Source organism: Sander vitreus, chromosome 4, assembly GCF_031162955.1.
Source record: "Sander vitreus isolate 19-12246 chromosome 4, sanVit1, whole genome shotgun sequence".
NCBI classification, from domain to species: Eukaryota; Metazoa; Chordata; class Actinopteri; order Perciformes; family Percidae; genus Sander; species Sander vitreus.
In genome coordinates this window covers 20617966-20634765 of record NC_135858.1, presented here as the reverse complement: position 1 = coordinate 20634765, position 16800 = coordinate 20617966, and the positions used below count along the sequence as shown (strand labels likewise).

At 37.5% G+C, this 16800-nt stretch overlaps 1 protein-coding gene and 1 long non-coding RNA gene across 5 annotated transcripts in view; one reads left to right on the top strand and one right to left on the bottom strand.

Annotated features, from left to right (window-relative positions):
- The window catches only part of tox2 (TOX high mobility group box family member 2), a 113928-nt gene extending 101513 nt beyond the window's left edge, over positions 1–12415 (bottom strand). The window contains exon 1 of one of the 2 annotated variants that reach the window (XM_078248963.1): positions 12341–12415. In XM_078248963.1, the coding sequence (XP_078105089.1) occupies positions 12341–12400 (60 nt within the window). In that variant the 5' untranslated portion in view covers positions 12401–12415. Of the gene's footprint in view, positions 1–11931; positions 12052–12340 lie in introns of those variants that run through there. The other variant, XM_078248965.1, reaches the window with a different exon arrangement.
- On the top strand, positions 12412–16594 carry LOC144517105 (uncharacterized). 3 transcript variants are annotated; one of them, XR_013501896.1, is made up of 3 exons: positions 12412–12479; positions 12912–13012; positions 15420–16594. It is a non-coding gene; the product is annotated as an uncharacterized LOC144517105 (long non-coding RNA). The 3 variants fall into 3 exon arrangements; XR_013501895.1 differs by lacking the exon at positions 12412–12479 and adding an exon at positions 12525–12648; XR_013501894.1 differs by lacking the exon at positions 12412–12479 and having other exon boundaries at positions 12697–13012.
- The last annotated feature ends 206 nt before the right edge of the window (positions 16595–16800 follow it).

The following is a 16800-nucleotide window of genomic DNA, read 5'->3' as shown; positions in this document are numbered from 1 at the left end:
TGTGTATTCTTTTGTAAAACAGCTCAAAGCTTTCATTTTCAGACATTACTGTCAGAAGTTTTAGAAGTCAGGTCATTTCTTTACATCAGACCAGTACGAGGTTATTTTTCACATAGATGTTCTTTGACCCTTTAAGCCAAATTGAAAGTACATGTTGCTACCTTTCTCTCTGATTTATTTTATCACTAATGTAAATGTTGTAACAGCATTGCCAAGGTCTACTGGCAGTAATTCCATATAAGGTTGTCCTGAGAAAAGCAAACAGCAAAGTAATGGTAAACAGGAAATAGTTCAATAGGTCCATTAAGGAGAGAGATGACTCATTAATGACCCAAATTTACACAGAATACAGGCTGTTTTCACAGTATTGCAAAGAAGCAGCAAATTTGTGGAAAAAGATAAAACCCATAGAAACTGATTATGCTGAAAAGACCCACCTTTGCTTTGATTTTTGTTATTTGTGTTCTGCCAACCACTTTGTGACAGAGCAGCTGGTAAAAATGCTTCGTAAATGCCTCTATAAATGACTTTGCTTTTGACTTTGGTTCTCATACAACGAATTTCACTTTAAATTTGAGCTAAATCAAGCCAATACTTAATGTACCAATGGTGCTTAATTTTTCACATTTCCACTCGTCTCCTGCTGCCCAAATATGTTGAATGTAAAACCATTCCGCTCAGTCATTTTGGCTGTTTCTCCTCAACCAAGCACGTCAAATGATTGCTATTATTTTGCTCAAAACTACCATGATCATAAACAGAAAACAAGAAAATTAATTTAAATAGGACTTTGAGAGAAATGTTGTGAGGACAAACAATGGAAGTGATTACATGACAGGGTTTGGTGGAATACAATTCTGGGTTAACAAGGCATATAACGGCTCCAGATGCAAGTGCATGTGATAGACACAGCAAGTGGCTTCATATAGCTTGGAACTATCACACTGACCAAAGCCTTACAAGAGACCCCATTCTTGTCTGGGAATATTTAATGCTCAGTCTCACTGACCCCCATAAATGTTATTTGCTCCCCTATGAGATCATATTTCTGTATGTTCTTTCCGAGAGAACAACTGCATATGGCAAGCAAAGATGTACTATACATGAAAACCTGAAACTGACTTAAGGAAATCACAGACAATTCAAACATTTCCTGGCGTAGCATCAACTGAATTAAAATGTGCAAATAAACTAAAATGTGTGACAGTTCCAGAATAACAACAATTACACGCCAAAGAATGCTTTGCAGAATTTGCACTTCTCTTTACCCAAGCACAGTTGAGTTTTGTATCAAAGCTTGTGTGAATAAATTCTGTGTGAGGCCGTGGCAGGCTGGCCACAAAGGGCTGTTCAATGCTGAACCTTTGCTAACCTTTTCTAGCCACTGACCTTCAATAATGAGACTATGTTGTCTCTTGTTCCTTCGGACAATCGGCCATTGAAACAACTGCCATTCATGGAGTCCGCTCCACCCTCTGCGTGACCCTTTTCCATACTCGTAATTAGCTGCTGTTGCATTTCCACCAGATGCAAACCAACCACATACAATATTTACTATTCATACAGATGTATGATATTTTATTAAATCACCTATTATTTGTTATACCATTTCCATGTCAAGTTTATGGACAATGGTGGCTTGGTGCATCAGAAAAAGTATATAATAAGTATATATATAAATAATCTAAATCAAATAATTTTTTTTCTTTTTCTTGTTTTTACAAGTTTTGACTATTACATGAAATTACAATGATGTGAATGTGAGGGGAAACAATGTAAATCTGTAATTAAATTACAATTAGAAAATGTGTATTTCTAGCCTTTAGATTTGTTCCTAGAAAATGTTATTTCAACTCGTGTTTTCACAGCCCCATCATCCCCTCATCCTTCCGTTCCACTTCTGAATAAACCCTCCTCTTCATCATCCTCTCATTCCCCGACCTTCTACTTATGTTGCACATGAGAAATGAGAGGGGGATGGGAGGGAAGATGAATGAAACAGGGAGTGGGGAATGAAAGGGAGGGGTGTGTGTGTGTGTGTGTGTGTGGGGTAGAAGAGCGCAAGATTGGGAAAAATGCCCTTTGACTGGATTTAAAAGTCTGTGGCATTTCATTTTCAGAGAGAGGGGAGCTTCATCTCCTTCAGATCCTTTAAGGGCCAACCTAATTGATTAATGTTTCCATCTCATTGAGAAGAGGAGGGGGGCCATTTGAAGCTTAACTGGAGCCGTTCACATTCCCAAGTCTTAAAACAGAACCACCACGGAGAGAGATGATGACAGAATGAAAGACACAGTGATGAAACAAAAGTCTAAAATTCCAGTAGATGAGTGAAATATGTTGAAGGTCGAAATCGTTTCAATAATATACTGAACATAGAGGGAGCGAGACGTGGCTTACCCACTACTATAAAATCTCCCTGAAATGAAATAATGTACATGATTTTAGCAAAGAGGTATTCAGTTTTCAAAAAGGCTGTTTAGGTTTCTGCACCTGTCACAGGGAGCCTGCAGCAGGCACTTTATGTTATTGGGAAATCTAATGTAAGAAAATCCATTGCCTTTCCATTGAAAATGAAGTCTGGGGAAAAAAACATGGTGACATTAAATCTGTGGTCCAAAGGGAAAATATATATTTATGTCTGGATAATTTGGTGCTTTGAACAGGTGACGCTTTCCCCCATAACAACGTTTTTTTTTAATACATGATACATGATACATAAGGTCTTACACTGATTTCAAGCTTCGCATACCCTACACTTCAGGTCACAAGAACATACAGCTGATCATGGTTGAATAGAAGTAATGGAAATAAATGAGAGGAGAAACACAACATTATAGTTCTGCATGCTCAGATGTAAGCGAATCAGCCTGGCGTAATTAGAAATCTCAAAAATCACTTACTGAAAACGCGTCATGATTATACTTGCCCTTTGCCTGTTTCTCGACAGCAACATGGAAAAATATTTATATATCGAAGACTCTGTGGGCATTTCCAATCGGACAACAAAACCAGTGGAGAGAAGCCAAAACAGTAGTGACCTTTACCCAACATGGTATACTAAATATGAAAGGTCAGCTTGCTTGGTGGGGGAGGGTGGCACTGAAGTGGAGCACATAGCAGCAACAGACAAAATACTGTAATATCTATCTGGCAGATCCCCATGCTGCCTTCAGCGGTCATTTGAATGTGAAGGGTGTCGAGGCAAGAGGGAAGAAAAGATACATGGTTCAATCTCTCCTCGGTATCCTTCTGCTGCACTTGAATTTGAGACGCGCTGCTCTGCAGTATATTGGCCGTTTTTATCAACCTTATTAATCTTGCAGCTCTTAAAGCTGGTGTTAACATCTGCTTCACTTCCTGAGTCAAAAATACTGTAATGTAATACAATTTCCGTTATTTGTGATCTAAAATATAGGAAACTCCTATATAACAGCCATGCAAATTATTTCTATTCACTATAATTAAGGCTCTGTTTTATCATTCAAATGCGGTCTGAAACTGGAGACAACTACAGTATTTAGATGCCTATCACACTGCCCGTTCACACACAAAACCAAAACGATTACCTCCCATGCATTTAGTTGTTCTCTCAGATTTAATTACTGTACAATTCGTTTGACAAGTAATTTGCAACTTTCTTAAATATATTGTACTTTAATGTTAATACCATAGGCCTATAGTGAAAATCAGCCACTTTGGCTATAGTCTTAAATTCTGCATTTTCTAATATGTAAGAGGGGCGATATGTAAAAAAAAATCATTAACTACCAGCTTGGATTGAGTTGAACAGTTGTTTTATTAGATTGCTTTTAAAATTAAGTTTGATCTTAAAAAAAGGCACAATCTTTGATTTTATTTGGCCTTGTAAAATCTGTAAAAAAAACAACACAAGAAACAACAACATTGCTTTCAAAGGTATATCCCATAACAAGAATCTGAGCCAAATCAATTATGTTAATTATAACATTATGTTTGAAAACAGCTTTGAGAAGTGCTATGTTTGTATAGATACTGACACACTGCGTGAACGTCCCGCCATTCAAATTGCAAAGATTTCCTATACACCACATTCTGAAATATAATATGCCAAATAGCTTTCATCAGCCATTTTATTATTATATCGACAAACCTATATTGTTACCAATTAATAGCAATGGTACAACTGTATTGTATACCAAGTGACTTTCATCATTCACTTAACATTGATAATAATCTTATTAACAATCCTTTTTTATATACTAATGACATTGGTAAAAAAATGTATTTATTAATTTCCTGTGGTTTGGCAGCTATTGTGAGAAGTGTTTTGACTTACATGGGCAGAAGGAAGCCTAACCATGATCACAAAGTAGCCTCCCACCGCATGGCACTAAACACCTATAGCTAAAGCTACAGCTCCATGAGATCAAAGAAGGCCAGTCACTCGGGAGCCATGTCCCATTTCAGGATAAGGATCCACGTTTATGGGCTGCACCTGCAACCTACTCGGCCATTTTCATTGGTCCAGTTCATGTGATGTATGATAACCAATTTGAACCAAGTACCTCGTAAATACACCATAGTCAGGTCATGTGACAAGAATCATTTGAACAAGCCATTAAACAACTGACTGGTCCACAGAGGATTATATGGGATAGTGATGGCTTCAAAGAAAAAAAAATACAGAAGTGTCTTCCAAATTTGAGCAAAATAATTTCTATGTTCACATGTGGAGCTGTTGAAACGGGACTGGCCTTGTTGCCTATTATAACATATTTGGTCTAGAAATGCTGACTGAAGAGGATCCAGCTCCTGAGTTGGTGCATACTGTAGCTTTGGTTATTGTTTCATAGTTTCAACCACAACAAATGGCAGCCAAGCAAAGAACACAGCAACTTCCTGCCTTACAGTCTCTTGGCCATGCTTAAGACTTTGTTAATATGGGATGATTTTAGAAAGAGAGTTGATAGACAGTTGTAAGAGACAGTAATGACCGCAGTGTAGGATGTTTATTTTGATGTTTAACCAATCCACTAACACTAAACAAACAGAAACTCCATTATTCTTGAAAACAATCACTCGCTGTACTGTAATATATATTTGATTTATTAATATTACTGAATTTTAAAGCACTGAAATATCATTTGAGATTTAGCATGCACTGCAGTTCAAAAGGGGCTAGGTAAGTTGCTTTCATAAGCGCCCCGGCCATCTGGAGAGCCTGGAGTTTTCCCGGTGGCTAGCCGACCTGTGGGGCAGGCAGCAAGCCAAACAAGGCTGATACACAAAGATTTTAAAACGTCCCTGGCTGTAGTCTGGTCAGGAGGGAGGCTGAACTAGAAAAAAATTAGACACAACATGTAGAGAAAAATCCAATGAAATGCCACAAAATGATTTATTTATATGCCTATAAAAGCCTAGAACAAGAACTACCACTAGTGCAACAAGTGTTAGTTCTGCTAACATCAACTTCCTGTATAATAATTATGGTTTGGATTTTTAAAAGCACCTTTCCATGGACCCAAGGACGCTTTATGTGTAGATGTATGTATGGCACATTACTGTTCACAGGAATATTGCAGAATTAACCACAAATGAACCTTTCAACAAACTGGTGAACATGACCAAAAACATTGTAACTATGGTGATAAAGACTTTCTGCCTCAGCAGAAAAAGCAAAAAAGACAAATGCACTACTTATTATTTTGTAAAATTGAAATGTTTAGACATTACAGTGTTAATTGAATTAAAAAAGATTATGTAAAAAATAAGCACTATCACTAATAATGCTATGTATCTCCATATGTGGGTTAGGGTGACAGTGTAGTGTTTGTACAGCAGTTTGTCATTGTTAAAGTATCATCTATTACCGTCACAGTATGAGGGGGTTTGTTTTTTTATGTATTCATAGGTAAATAAATATATAACTAGAAATTATTAGAAATTATTTGATTTCACTTTTGATTAAATTTTAACATACAAATATAATATTGAGTTTTAATGTTGCGTTATTTCCCTTTTTGGCCACTTGGGGGCAGAAGAACGCTACAAAACGATGAGAAACACTCACCCCTGACATATTATCACTTCAAAAAGGTGTTATGGCTAATGTGTTAGCATACAGTTGCTTCAATTTAGTAATGTTCTTCTCAAAACTGGATTTACTCCAAATCAAACTGACAGCAACAATTCCTCTTCCTGATACTAACTTTTGCTAATTTACCAATTGATCTGACAAAATTTGATCTTTAACGTTATTCCGACTTGGGAGTGTTCACACATTACTCCCTATTGCTAGCCTTGCCGTCACATCATTAAATTAGATAGCCTAGATTAGCTACTTTTGCATTATTATGTGGTTGGAGCAGTTTTTTGCAAATGAAACCACATAAGATCAAACAGTGTTACATTTATTTTGAATTAGCTGAATCAATTGTATTAGTGTTAATATTGGGTTTCAGATATAACTCCAAGCGATGGCAACGTAACTGTGGCCATCTTCGCTGTAAGAACCCCCTCGATAACTTTAACTTGGAATTACAACTAGGAAGCTGACGTGAACCGTTTTTCCGACTCTGTTGCTCGTAGTTACGGCCGAGCAATGTGACAAGACTGTGACATTACTCCCTCTGAGCCACACCGCCTAGTTCTTATCTTTTCATATATTTTTCTTTTTTATATCTTTTTCTCTATTAACTCACATTGACATCTAAAGATGTACTTGTTCCTGGTTTAGACTTCATTGTCCCCAAGGGGAAATTAATTTCCACAGCACTGTACACATCAGACAACAGTACATACAATAGCACACAGTAAACTACATACAATAACAGACCTGTTCAGCGAGGCTCCTTATTTAAGTATTTATCAAGGCTCAACCTACCATTCCTCTCACTTACCAACATGGGAGGCAATCTCTAATTATCTTAATTAATCTTTACAAGTCCAATTAACACCTAACTCCATCTAGAATCAGAGTGGAAATTGTCAGAGGGTTATGTAGCAGTCAGGCTCTGACATCAGATGGAGTCATGGCAAAAAAAATGTCTATAAAGAAGTCCCTCCTTCAGAAATTAATTCAGCTCATAAATCACAATAGAGAGAAGTGCATAGTCCCTTCCAACATACTCTTAGGTTCATGAATCTGAGTGAATGCCTTTGGGTTATGTAATGCTGAGACAACTTACCAACAACTCATCTAGAGGCATCCACACTGACAGGTTTATCTTGTTGCTATATCATAGTTTACTCCGAGGGAAGGTGGTGTTTTTTGGAAACTAAATTTCCATAAATTATCAGGCAAAATTCTTTAACATTTAATCTCTCCCTGTAGTTCTGTCAATGACAAATGAACAAGCAGCCATCAAGCTCTACTATCATCAAAGGACTTTTCATTCCTTGTGTTTACATTAATTATGAATATCTCAAAAAGAAAGAATATCTTCATTTCTTTTTTTCCCTGCGTTACACGTGTGACAGGCAACATGTGCAACTAATACTGCACTGCATTACATTAATTGTGGTTATAAAAAAATCTATAACAATAAAGACATTTGTAGAGACACAATCCACTTTAGAGAAACTAATCTCATGCACGATAATCAAGAACACTTTCTCACATTTCCATCAGCACAAGAGATCTATCTTGGATTTTAGATAAGTGAGAAGAGGAGAGGATCTACAGATTTATACAATCTTGTAAAGTTACATAAGCCACTCTAGGCTGACACACTTAAATAAGCAGAGGTTATATAAGAGCTCTATAACTGCCCTTTACCATTGAGTAGCAAAGCAAATTAGCTCGGTGCACAGGAATTTACAAGTAAAGCAAAACATTGTACCAGATTCCTGCTTTTGTTCTCTGTGTGCATTAAGCTGTGTTTTCACATAAAACATAAAAGTACAGCTGTAAAGTATTTCCTCCACTGCTGGTGACTCACAGGAAGTTAAAGGGAAAAGTGAAAAATAAGTCAGAGCTGCACAAACACTGGGCACGCACACGCACACGCATACGCACAGGCACACTTTACATGCACGCGCACACACACACACGCACGCACACACACACACACACACACACACACACACACACACACACACACACACACAAACACACAAACACATTTATTCTGTGTGTGAGAGAGACACAGACAGATGCGGCTGCCCATCTATTTAAAGAGAAAGGGGTGTGGTTGTGAGAGATGGAAGAAGTTATTTATCACTATTCTGTGTAACCCGGCCCACTTATAAATTCAGAATAGCTGCTGTTATGAGTAAAGCCTTTCATGGAGTCATTAATATTTGACAGAAAACATGGCTTTTTTATCAGACGAACATTTTCACCATTACTTTTCTCTTGTGTCACAGTGCCTTGTGTCACACTGCATTACAGGCTTTTGCTTTTATCTCGCTTGGTTCTATCACTGAATCAGCTGCACACCTCCATGCATCCCATTCTTCCCCTTTGCGTTCATCAATTAAAATTTCTACTTGTGTTAAAAGACAAAGCACTTGTCCTCCTCTTTTATCTTCAGCTCTATCTGCATCCGTCACTCCTCAATCACAAACGTTTCCTTTATACATCTATTATCACAATATTTACCAGCACAGCTCCATTATTTCAAACATCTGCATTAGTATCATTAATTCATGTCTGTCATTTTGTATATTCCCGCTCATTCTTAATGGACATGGGAGTGATATTGAGAACAGATGCAATCAAGTGAATAACAGCATTACTGGATGCCGTTCCTCGTGCTGTGAGAAAATGTAAACAACTGTGGTGTGTTCATGCTCCCTATACAAGTAATGGATGGATCACAGACTTGTATTTGGACGAACACAGGACTTGCTTCAAGGGATGTTAAGGATTTTCATCAAATATGAGCCACTCTTACACATCTTAGACACATTTATATAGACACTGTATAGAGTTGTAGAGCAGAAATTATTTGTTGATGAATTGATAAGTCGATCAGCAGATTCATTGATAATGAAAATAATCTTTAGTTGAAGCCCTATATATAAATGTCTCACATATGGATGCCAAAAAACTATCCTCTATTCTCATGAGCTGAGCCAACAACAGCCACAGCATGGGAAACATTTGGAAACATTTTTTTCATTTTGGAACAGAACACAATGTAACTATGAAGATTTCTCTTGAATTATATCAATATATCTGTATTATTGCTTCAATACAGCCTGTATCATAATGTATAAATGGGCCTTTATGATCGCTACATGTTCAAGCATCTATGTAAGTATGGTATTCATAAAATTATCAAATTTAGATTGCGAGAGATTGTGACACCTTAATCCATGCAGGATATAATCTTTACAGTGATTAACCAATCCATTAAGCTGTGATCATAGAAATAAAAGGGATGTGGTGTTTTTATTATAGTTAGGAGGTTAAATTATGCAGTCAAAGATGTTGGTACAGAGAACGTATGCTAGTTTTTTTGCTGAAGACTAGAATATATAAGACAAAATGTTGTGCTGTGAAAGTTGGTTGTGATGTGAAACCTAATTAAATCAATGAAAACCTTTAAAAAGCCCCTTACATTTCTTATTGTTTTTGTTGGCAACATATTCATGAGTCAATTCTGCCACCAGCAGTTGGTTTCAGTTGAAAATTCTGTTGCTAGCAGCAACCACTTCTGGCACAGTTCCAGGGCAGTTTCACTGCCATTATTACATCCACCTTTTTGTTTGTTCATGCAAATATTGACAATAAAAAAATAAAGCATCCATTTATCTTCATGTGTGGGTACACTTTTTGTTATACATCTGTTTTGTTATGTGATTGGTTATAGTTTTCTGTTTACTGCCAACCAAGCTGTCTGACTGAGGCTAATGTGTCATTTTTAATATACAGCTGTGATAACTGTTATGTATTTTACTCTTTTTACTTTTACTCTTGTGGACTTAATTGCTGTGTTGGAGAATTATTGAGACATATGGGGGCTTAATGTTTATCTTTCACTACTTTGTTTCCTCCTGGCATGAGTGAATCCAGATTCTTTGTTACTGTTCATTTGTGTGCTCACCTTCAGTGGTACAAGCTCATATTTTGGTATTTATATTTAAATCATATTAATGACTGTGCTGGCTTTCAGCAAAATATCAAATCCTCTCATCACTAATACTTTTCTGACACTAAACTGCTTTTACTCGTTACATGTCAAATAAATCTTAAACAGATTTTTAGACAATTTAGATCTAACACTTGACTGGCATTTCAGCTATACTTTGATAAATTAAATTCAATTAAGTCTCCCTTTCCTTCCTTTTTATTTTCTATTCTCTTGGCTTTTTAATGACTGTTTTTAATTGTATTTAAATGTCCTTTTGTAGTGTGTCTCTTTTGCACTTGGTCTCGATGCTTTTGGTGTTTTGTGTAAAGCACTATGAATTGCCTTGTTGCTGAAATGTGCTATAAATAAACTTGCCTTGCCTTTACTTTCCTTTCAACTGAAACTTCATTTCACTCACAATCCACCACACCCATAGACTGTCCCTTCAACTTTACTCATACACGTAACTGCTAATTCAACTTCTTTCAGTATTTGTAACACAACTGCCATTTCAACTACAACTGTTTCAGTGTCAAATGTCTCAACTGCAAAATTTCAGCTGTGAGCTCACCTACATTTTCTTCAGATAATAGCCTTTTCTGGCTATTTAACGCTTGTTTTTCTGAAGCTTAATTGGAAAAAAAATAGTAGTAACTCAGTCTTGATGTTTGCTTACTGACAAATAATAAGTTTTGTATTTTAAATTAAACTAAAAAAGACTAAATGAGTATTAAATGTTATATAACCAGCTCAGTGAATTAAAGTAACATCAAATATGTATTACAAATAGCTGTTTTAATCATAACTATTCATTGGCACAGGACAGTTATCCTCTGAGAAAATGTATTGACAGAGCCGGCATAACATTCTTCAATTATTGGAGAGCCAGTGTTCCAGAGAGAAGCCTGTCCTCACCACATCTTATAAATCGTATACATCTTACTGTTCTGATCTAATATTCTCTGTATGCAGCTCTGGTGCCCTTTCCACAAATCAGGTGTTTAGTTTATATCCCAGTGGTAAACAAAAATAGGAAAAAGTTCACAATGAAGCAATTTATTTGAATGTCAGCTTCCTCAACGTGCAACGTATAACCTATATTTTGTCAGTCATTAATATGGAGCAGAACAATAAAGCCATTCCAAACATAACGCTCAGATTGTGCAAGATAACTGATTTCTTTTGTCTTTTTTCTCACGGAATACTGTAAAATTATATAACAAAAATAAAACATTTGTTATCTACACATCACTTTAGTTTATCAGCTAATGAATCGTGTACTGTTATATAGTAATTACTCATTTCTGTCATCGGTGAGAAAGAATATACTATCAGTGCTTTGCGAAACAAAACAAAGTCTCATGCTCACATCTAGTCAGCAACAGGCTCACTATAACAGCCTTCAGTCTTTTATTTCCATCCACAATGTGCACAGGTGCAGCTTAATTCAATTGGAAGATGTTGCTGTGGTTATACACAAATACGTCTCCATGTTACCAGTAAAGCTGTTGTCATGGAGATGATGAGGCTTATATAAGCTCAAATGTATTTTTGTTCAAAACAAGTGTATTGTCGTCACTGTGCTCATTTCATTAGGATTTGTTTATACCCACACATATAACCACAATTGATTCAACTGTCTGTCTTTTTTTCGGTATAAAGCAATACACTTTAACGTGCGTTTTTTTGGTATGGCTAGTAAGGTATGAAGGATTTGCTCTCAGGCAGAGACATTTTATGCCATCTGCAAAAGTTGATAACAGGCATTTCCCCTCCGTATGACTTTCATCTGTATCACTGTCAGAAGCAGAGCTACAGGCTTGATATTAAAAACTCATGTCTGGTTTCACAAAAAACTATGAGATCTTACCTTTCAGCCAACTAATGTTATACTCTGACTATGGAAAACGCTCTTGCAGGGACGGCGGGTTGTCATTCACTTCACCTTTAACCTCCTGTCTGCCTCTAGATCCAGCACCTACCAGCTTTCAGCAGAGGATTAAACAGCTATTGACAGAGGAGTGACGTGATTGACAAGTTAAGGTTTCCTTCCTTGTCAGAAGGGCCTCTGTGTCTGTCTGGCCCAGGTCTTCCCGGAACTCACATTTCACATTCCAGCGTGACTTGAACAACTTCTGAATTTCTCTGCTGTGAAATAGGAGGGAGATTTCTGGAGCCCCGCTTTTCGCACTGTTCGTCTAAAACGACTCCTGTACATCGACAAGGGGGAATAAAATTCTTAAATAAATTCGCATTAGAGTGTTATGTAAAGTTCTTACTTGCTGTTTGCGTGCCTTGAACAAGGTTTCTCTCACGGTGCCTACATGTCCAGTGTTCATCAGTGCAGCAACACCTCCAGTCTGCAGCAGACACTCGTCTCAAATGAGGGAATTTTCGGCCTCAGTAGAACATGTGGGAGTAGGTGGTTACTGTATATTCATTTTAAGCCTTTGACTTTGATTTTAACTAAAAGAGGGGCAGTTGGCGGTGGGTATCACCGCTTGCGCTACTTCAAACAGACAATGACAAGAAGTTCTGAATAACCTGTTTAGCTATGAATTAGTCTGGAGAGCCCCTACGCTCACAGGTACAGGACTCATGCTTCATTTATGCATACAGCACTGTTACAAGATGATAAGCTCTGTGTTTCTTAACATTTTGACAGCTAAGTAGAGAGAAAACAGAATGCTGAGGGAGGGAGTTCAAAAATGTAGTGACATTCTTCCTAATGTTCCTGTCAGATGACATAATATGTATGGCAGGTAAGTTAGCTCTATATCAATAAACAGGGACAGAGAGTAATAGCATAAGGCGTAAAGCTGGACGGACTTGTCTCTCTGTCTCTCTCAGTCATCTGGACCCACCTGTCCGCAGCCGGAGCCTCTCAGAAGATTTGCTGCTGGTTGGGGAATTCGTAGCTGAACGATGCGTCGGGGGTTGTCATATAAAATGTGAGTGCTTTCCCCTGAGTAATTTAATCGCAGACTTTTATGGAGGCATCAGCCTGCATACTGAGTAAAAGGATTGTAATTGGACTTCTTTCATTCAAAGTAATATATGGAATATGTGGTATAATTACAGCGCCCGGTAATGGTCTGCGGACGACTGAAATGCTAACGTGCAGTGATTGGTTTAATCTGTGTTCATCAGGGGGAATTTCCACCATATTGACTTGAGACTTTAGTGATATTTCGTTTAGACTTGTCAGACATTATCGTCGTGTCTTTCATAACCTCCCAACTACTCATTGCGACCATCCAGGATGATAGAATGGTTTAAAACGGCTTCTCAATAAATGAAACTTAGCAGAAATCGTCTATTATGTGCCAAATGAGTAATTTGTGTGGGCGATGTCTGAGGTCAACTGTACCATCATTAAAGCGCTCTTGAATAGTCTGAAAGCCCTCTTATGCAACTGTGTTGTTTGAATAGATATTGTTGTTTCTTTATGGTCTGTTAGCTACTTTCATTTCACCATGATTGACATGAACATTTGGTGAAAGCTGATTGTTTTTGTACTGTATATTGTACCACTACCAAGAAGGTAGATTTCATAACTGAAAGAGGTTAAAGTAATGTCATCAATGTTCAGTTTGTGTTGATCCATATAATTAAGTGAGATAATTACAGATTGTCAATTTGTAGAAAGTTTTTTTTCTCGCAATATCAGTAGTGCGAGAAGTGTCTCACAGTTTTCTCTGATATTTTACATATTCATGCATTTACAGATATAAAAAAACTACTTTTGTCTTGTTACTGATTCAAGTGCTAATTACCGTGTTTACTGAGCTTATTGTACTACTATACACAGTCAATATTTTACTGATCTTTATCAGTGTGTGTGGTTTACCCCCCAAACCACCGTGACACCTAACTCCTTGTTCGTAACAAATCGTACATCAAACACTAACTGCATTTGCGGTGACACAGAAATAATTCTTTACTGGAAACCAGGCAGTTCCTGGATAGCTTGGGAGTTGTCATGCTGCATGCTACATGTTTACGGTACCTTGGGCCTTTCCACACACATCAGCCAATTCATTTTTCTGTTTCTCAGCTAAACCAATCAGGTGAATGTGCTGTTCCGCACAGCCTCTGTGCAGCATGCGGTGTGTGTGTGTGTGTGTGTGTGTGTGTGTGTGTGTGTGTGTGTGTGTGTGTGTGTGTGTGTGTGTGTGTGTGTGTGTGTGTATCAAAGCATTCAGCTAAAGCAATCATTTAACAATAAAGTATACAGCATATTTAATGCAACAGTGATAGAAAACTGACAGAGTGGTGTTTTATAGTTATTTTCCTTCACATGGACTTTTGGACAGAGATTTTTTATTTGTGTCATGTAACCTCATCTAGATGAGATCCAGACCTCTGCTCCATATATACAAGGAAGAGGAATGCATTTTGCCTAACAATTAGTAGTGTAATGTAACCTGATGATGGCGCCACCCAAATGTTCAAAACATTAGGCCTGGTCACACTTTCCATCATCTCGCTCATCATGAAACATTACTGAAATGAGATCCAGGTAGTGTGTGTGTGTGTGTGTGTGTGTGTGTGTGTGTGTGTGTGTGAGAGAGAGAGAGAGAGAGAGAGAGAGAGAGAGAGAGAGAGAACAGCGTTTCACAATCCTCAGATAAACTCAATGTGACAAGATGGTTACTTTCTCCCTCTGCTGTGACAGTTAATTCTGGACTAGGAAAAATGTCAAAAATGTTTAGCTGTGCTTGAGCGGAGTTAATTACAGAGCCCAAGGCCACTCAGACTAGGGCTGCTAATGGCCTTGACTTACAGATAAAGCTCCATTTACCAAGACTATTTTAGCTACTGATCTAATATACTTAAAATCAAATATTTTGGCAGCAGCAATTAGATTGTCACTGTTTAGGGTATCATTTAGATTAGATAGCAACCTGTTTTTGTTTCACCTTGCCATTAACCTGATTAATGTGTGTTACTTATCATCTTTTAACACTGTAGTGTATTGAGCAGTATTGTGCACAGTGTTATGCGTATGGCTTGGACAGATGCATGAGAAATGAAACCGCATGCGTGCAAAAATATCCACACTAGTTTGACATTCATTCTCCGAACTGTCACCACCTGACATTTAGACCCTCTGACCACCTGTATGTGTGTGGGTGTGTGTGTGTGTGTGTGTGTGTGTGTGTGTGTGTGTGTGTGTGTGTGTGTGTGTGTGTGTGTGTGTGTGTGTGTGTGTGTGTGTGTGTGTGTGTGTCTCTCTCTCTCTCTCTCTCTCCCTCTCTTTGTCTCTTTCCTTCCTTTGAGGTCAGCGAACCACAGTGTTAGTGTTTTCAAGCCACCCTTACATGTCTTTGTGGTTGCATCACTTCCTCCTCACAGGTCCCTTCGGCGCTGCTGCATTGACACGTGAAAGCCTATGAAACAGCAATCAAGACATCAGTAGCACAGGGGCCACAGCCAAGTCAACCCAGTCCCAAAGATCGGGACCCAGAGATGGCCCGTGAAATGAGTTGGAGTTGGAAAATCACCGGGGGGACATTCCACGCTCCGCTGCCAATTTCACTATCATAATCATGCTCAGCTTGTAGAATATTATAGGGCCAACTATTTCCGCTGACACTCAAACTGTGCATAGATTTTTGTGGTGCAGAAGATAAGGGAGCAGATAAGAAATATTGTGTGGGCTGAATTGTAGATTGTGCACACAAAAAAGAAAGTGCTGAATTTGTGTTAATCTGATCTTAAATGTCGTTCTTTAAACTTGTAAATTAGTTTCGGGAGATTGAAGTTTGGTTTACACGTGTTAATTGCATCCATAGATGCTGACATTGTACAAAACTGTTAAGTGAGAAAGTGCAGAGACAAATGTGTTGCCCATCATCATCGTCTAAGAGGCCATATTGATCACTATTGAAAAGGCAAATTCTGCCCAATCTTACACAATATTACAAAAATATACTAAAGATCTCAATACAGCTATATTTTCTTTAGACAATACATCAAAAAAATTATTTTACTATATAAAGTATGTATCTGCAGACAATCAAACAGACAAATACCACTCAATGTATTGAATCAATAACACTCATGTTAAAAGACATATGAACATGTGGCATATCTAAGGTCACCTGACAATTAATACTTTTTATGAGACATGGTTGCATTGTAAAATAGTTCCTTACTGGAAATATAAATGTTGACAAACTGAATGGTCATATCTTAAAAAATACCTTGAAATTGGTTTGTTTATCTATGACAATATTCTCACAGCTCTGAGGTTTACTGTAAGCCACAACTTAGTTATGATTTCCCACATTTTCTGTTGCTTGTGATTGACTGAACCCTGGAAACATTTTCTTACAATTGCAACAAACCCCACAACTGAGGCATGGGGGAAAGAACTCTGTAACATCATCAAGCAGTTCCTAATGTTTCTGGCCCTGATATAAGAGACTACAGAGGGCTATGTTTGCTGATGATATGACACATGGGTGTAAATATTAATGTGAATGTGCTCTGAAAATGGTAATTAAAAGCAAGGTTTTTCTTCAGAATTCAGCTTTATCTGTAATTTATAGTGAATAATTGCACATTTTGCAGATTCACAGATATTCAGGAAGTAAATGTTAGACACTGGTTCATTTACATACTATCCAACAGTTTTCTCTCAAGTAAATCATCATTATGTAATCTATAAGTTATTTAGATGGCTATTCATTTATTAGAATTGAGATTCTGATTTGCTGAGACTGTCCTCCCT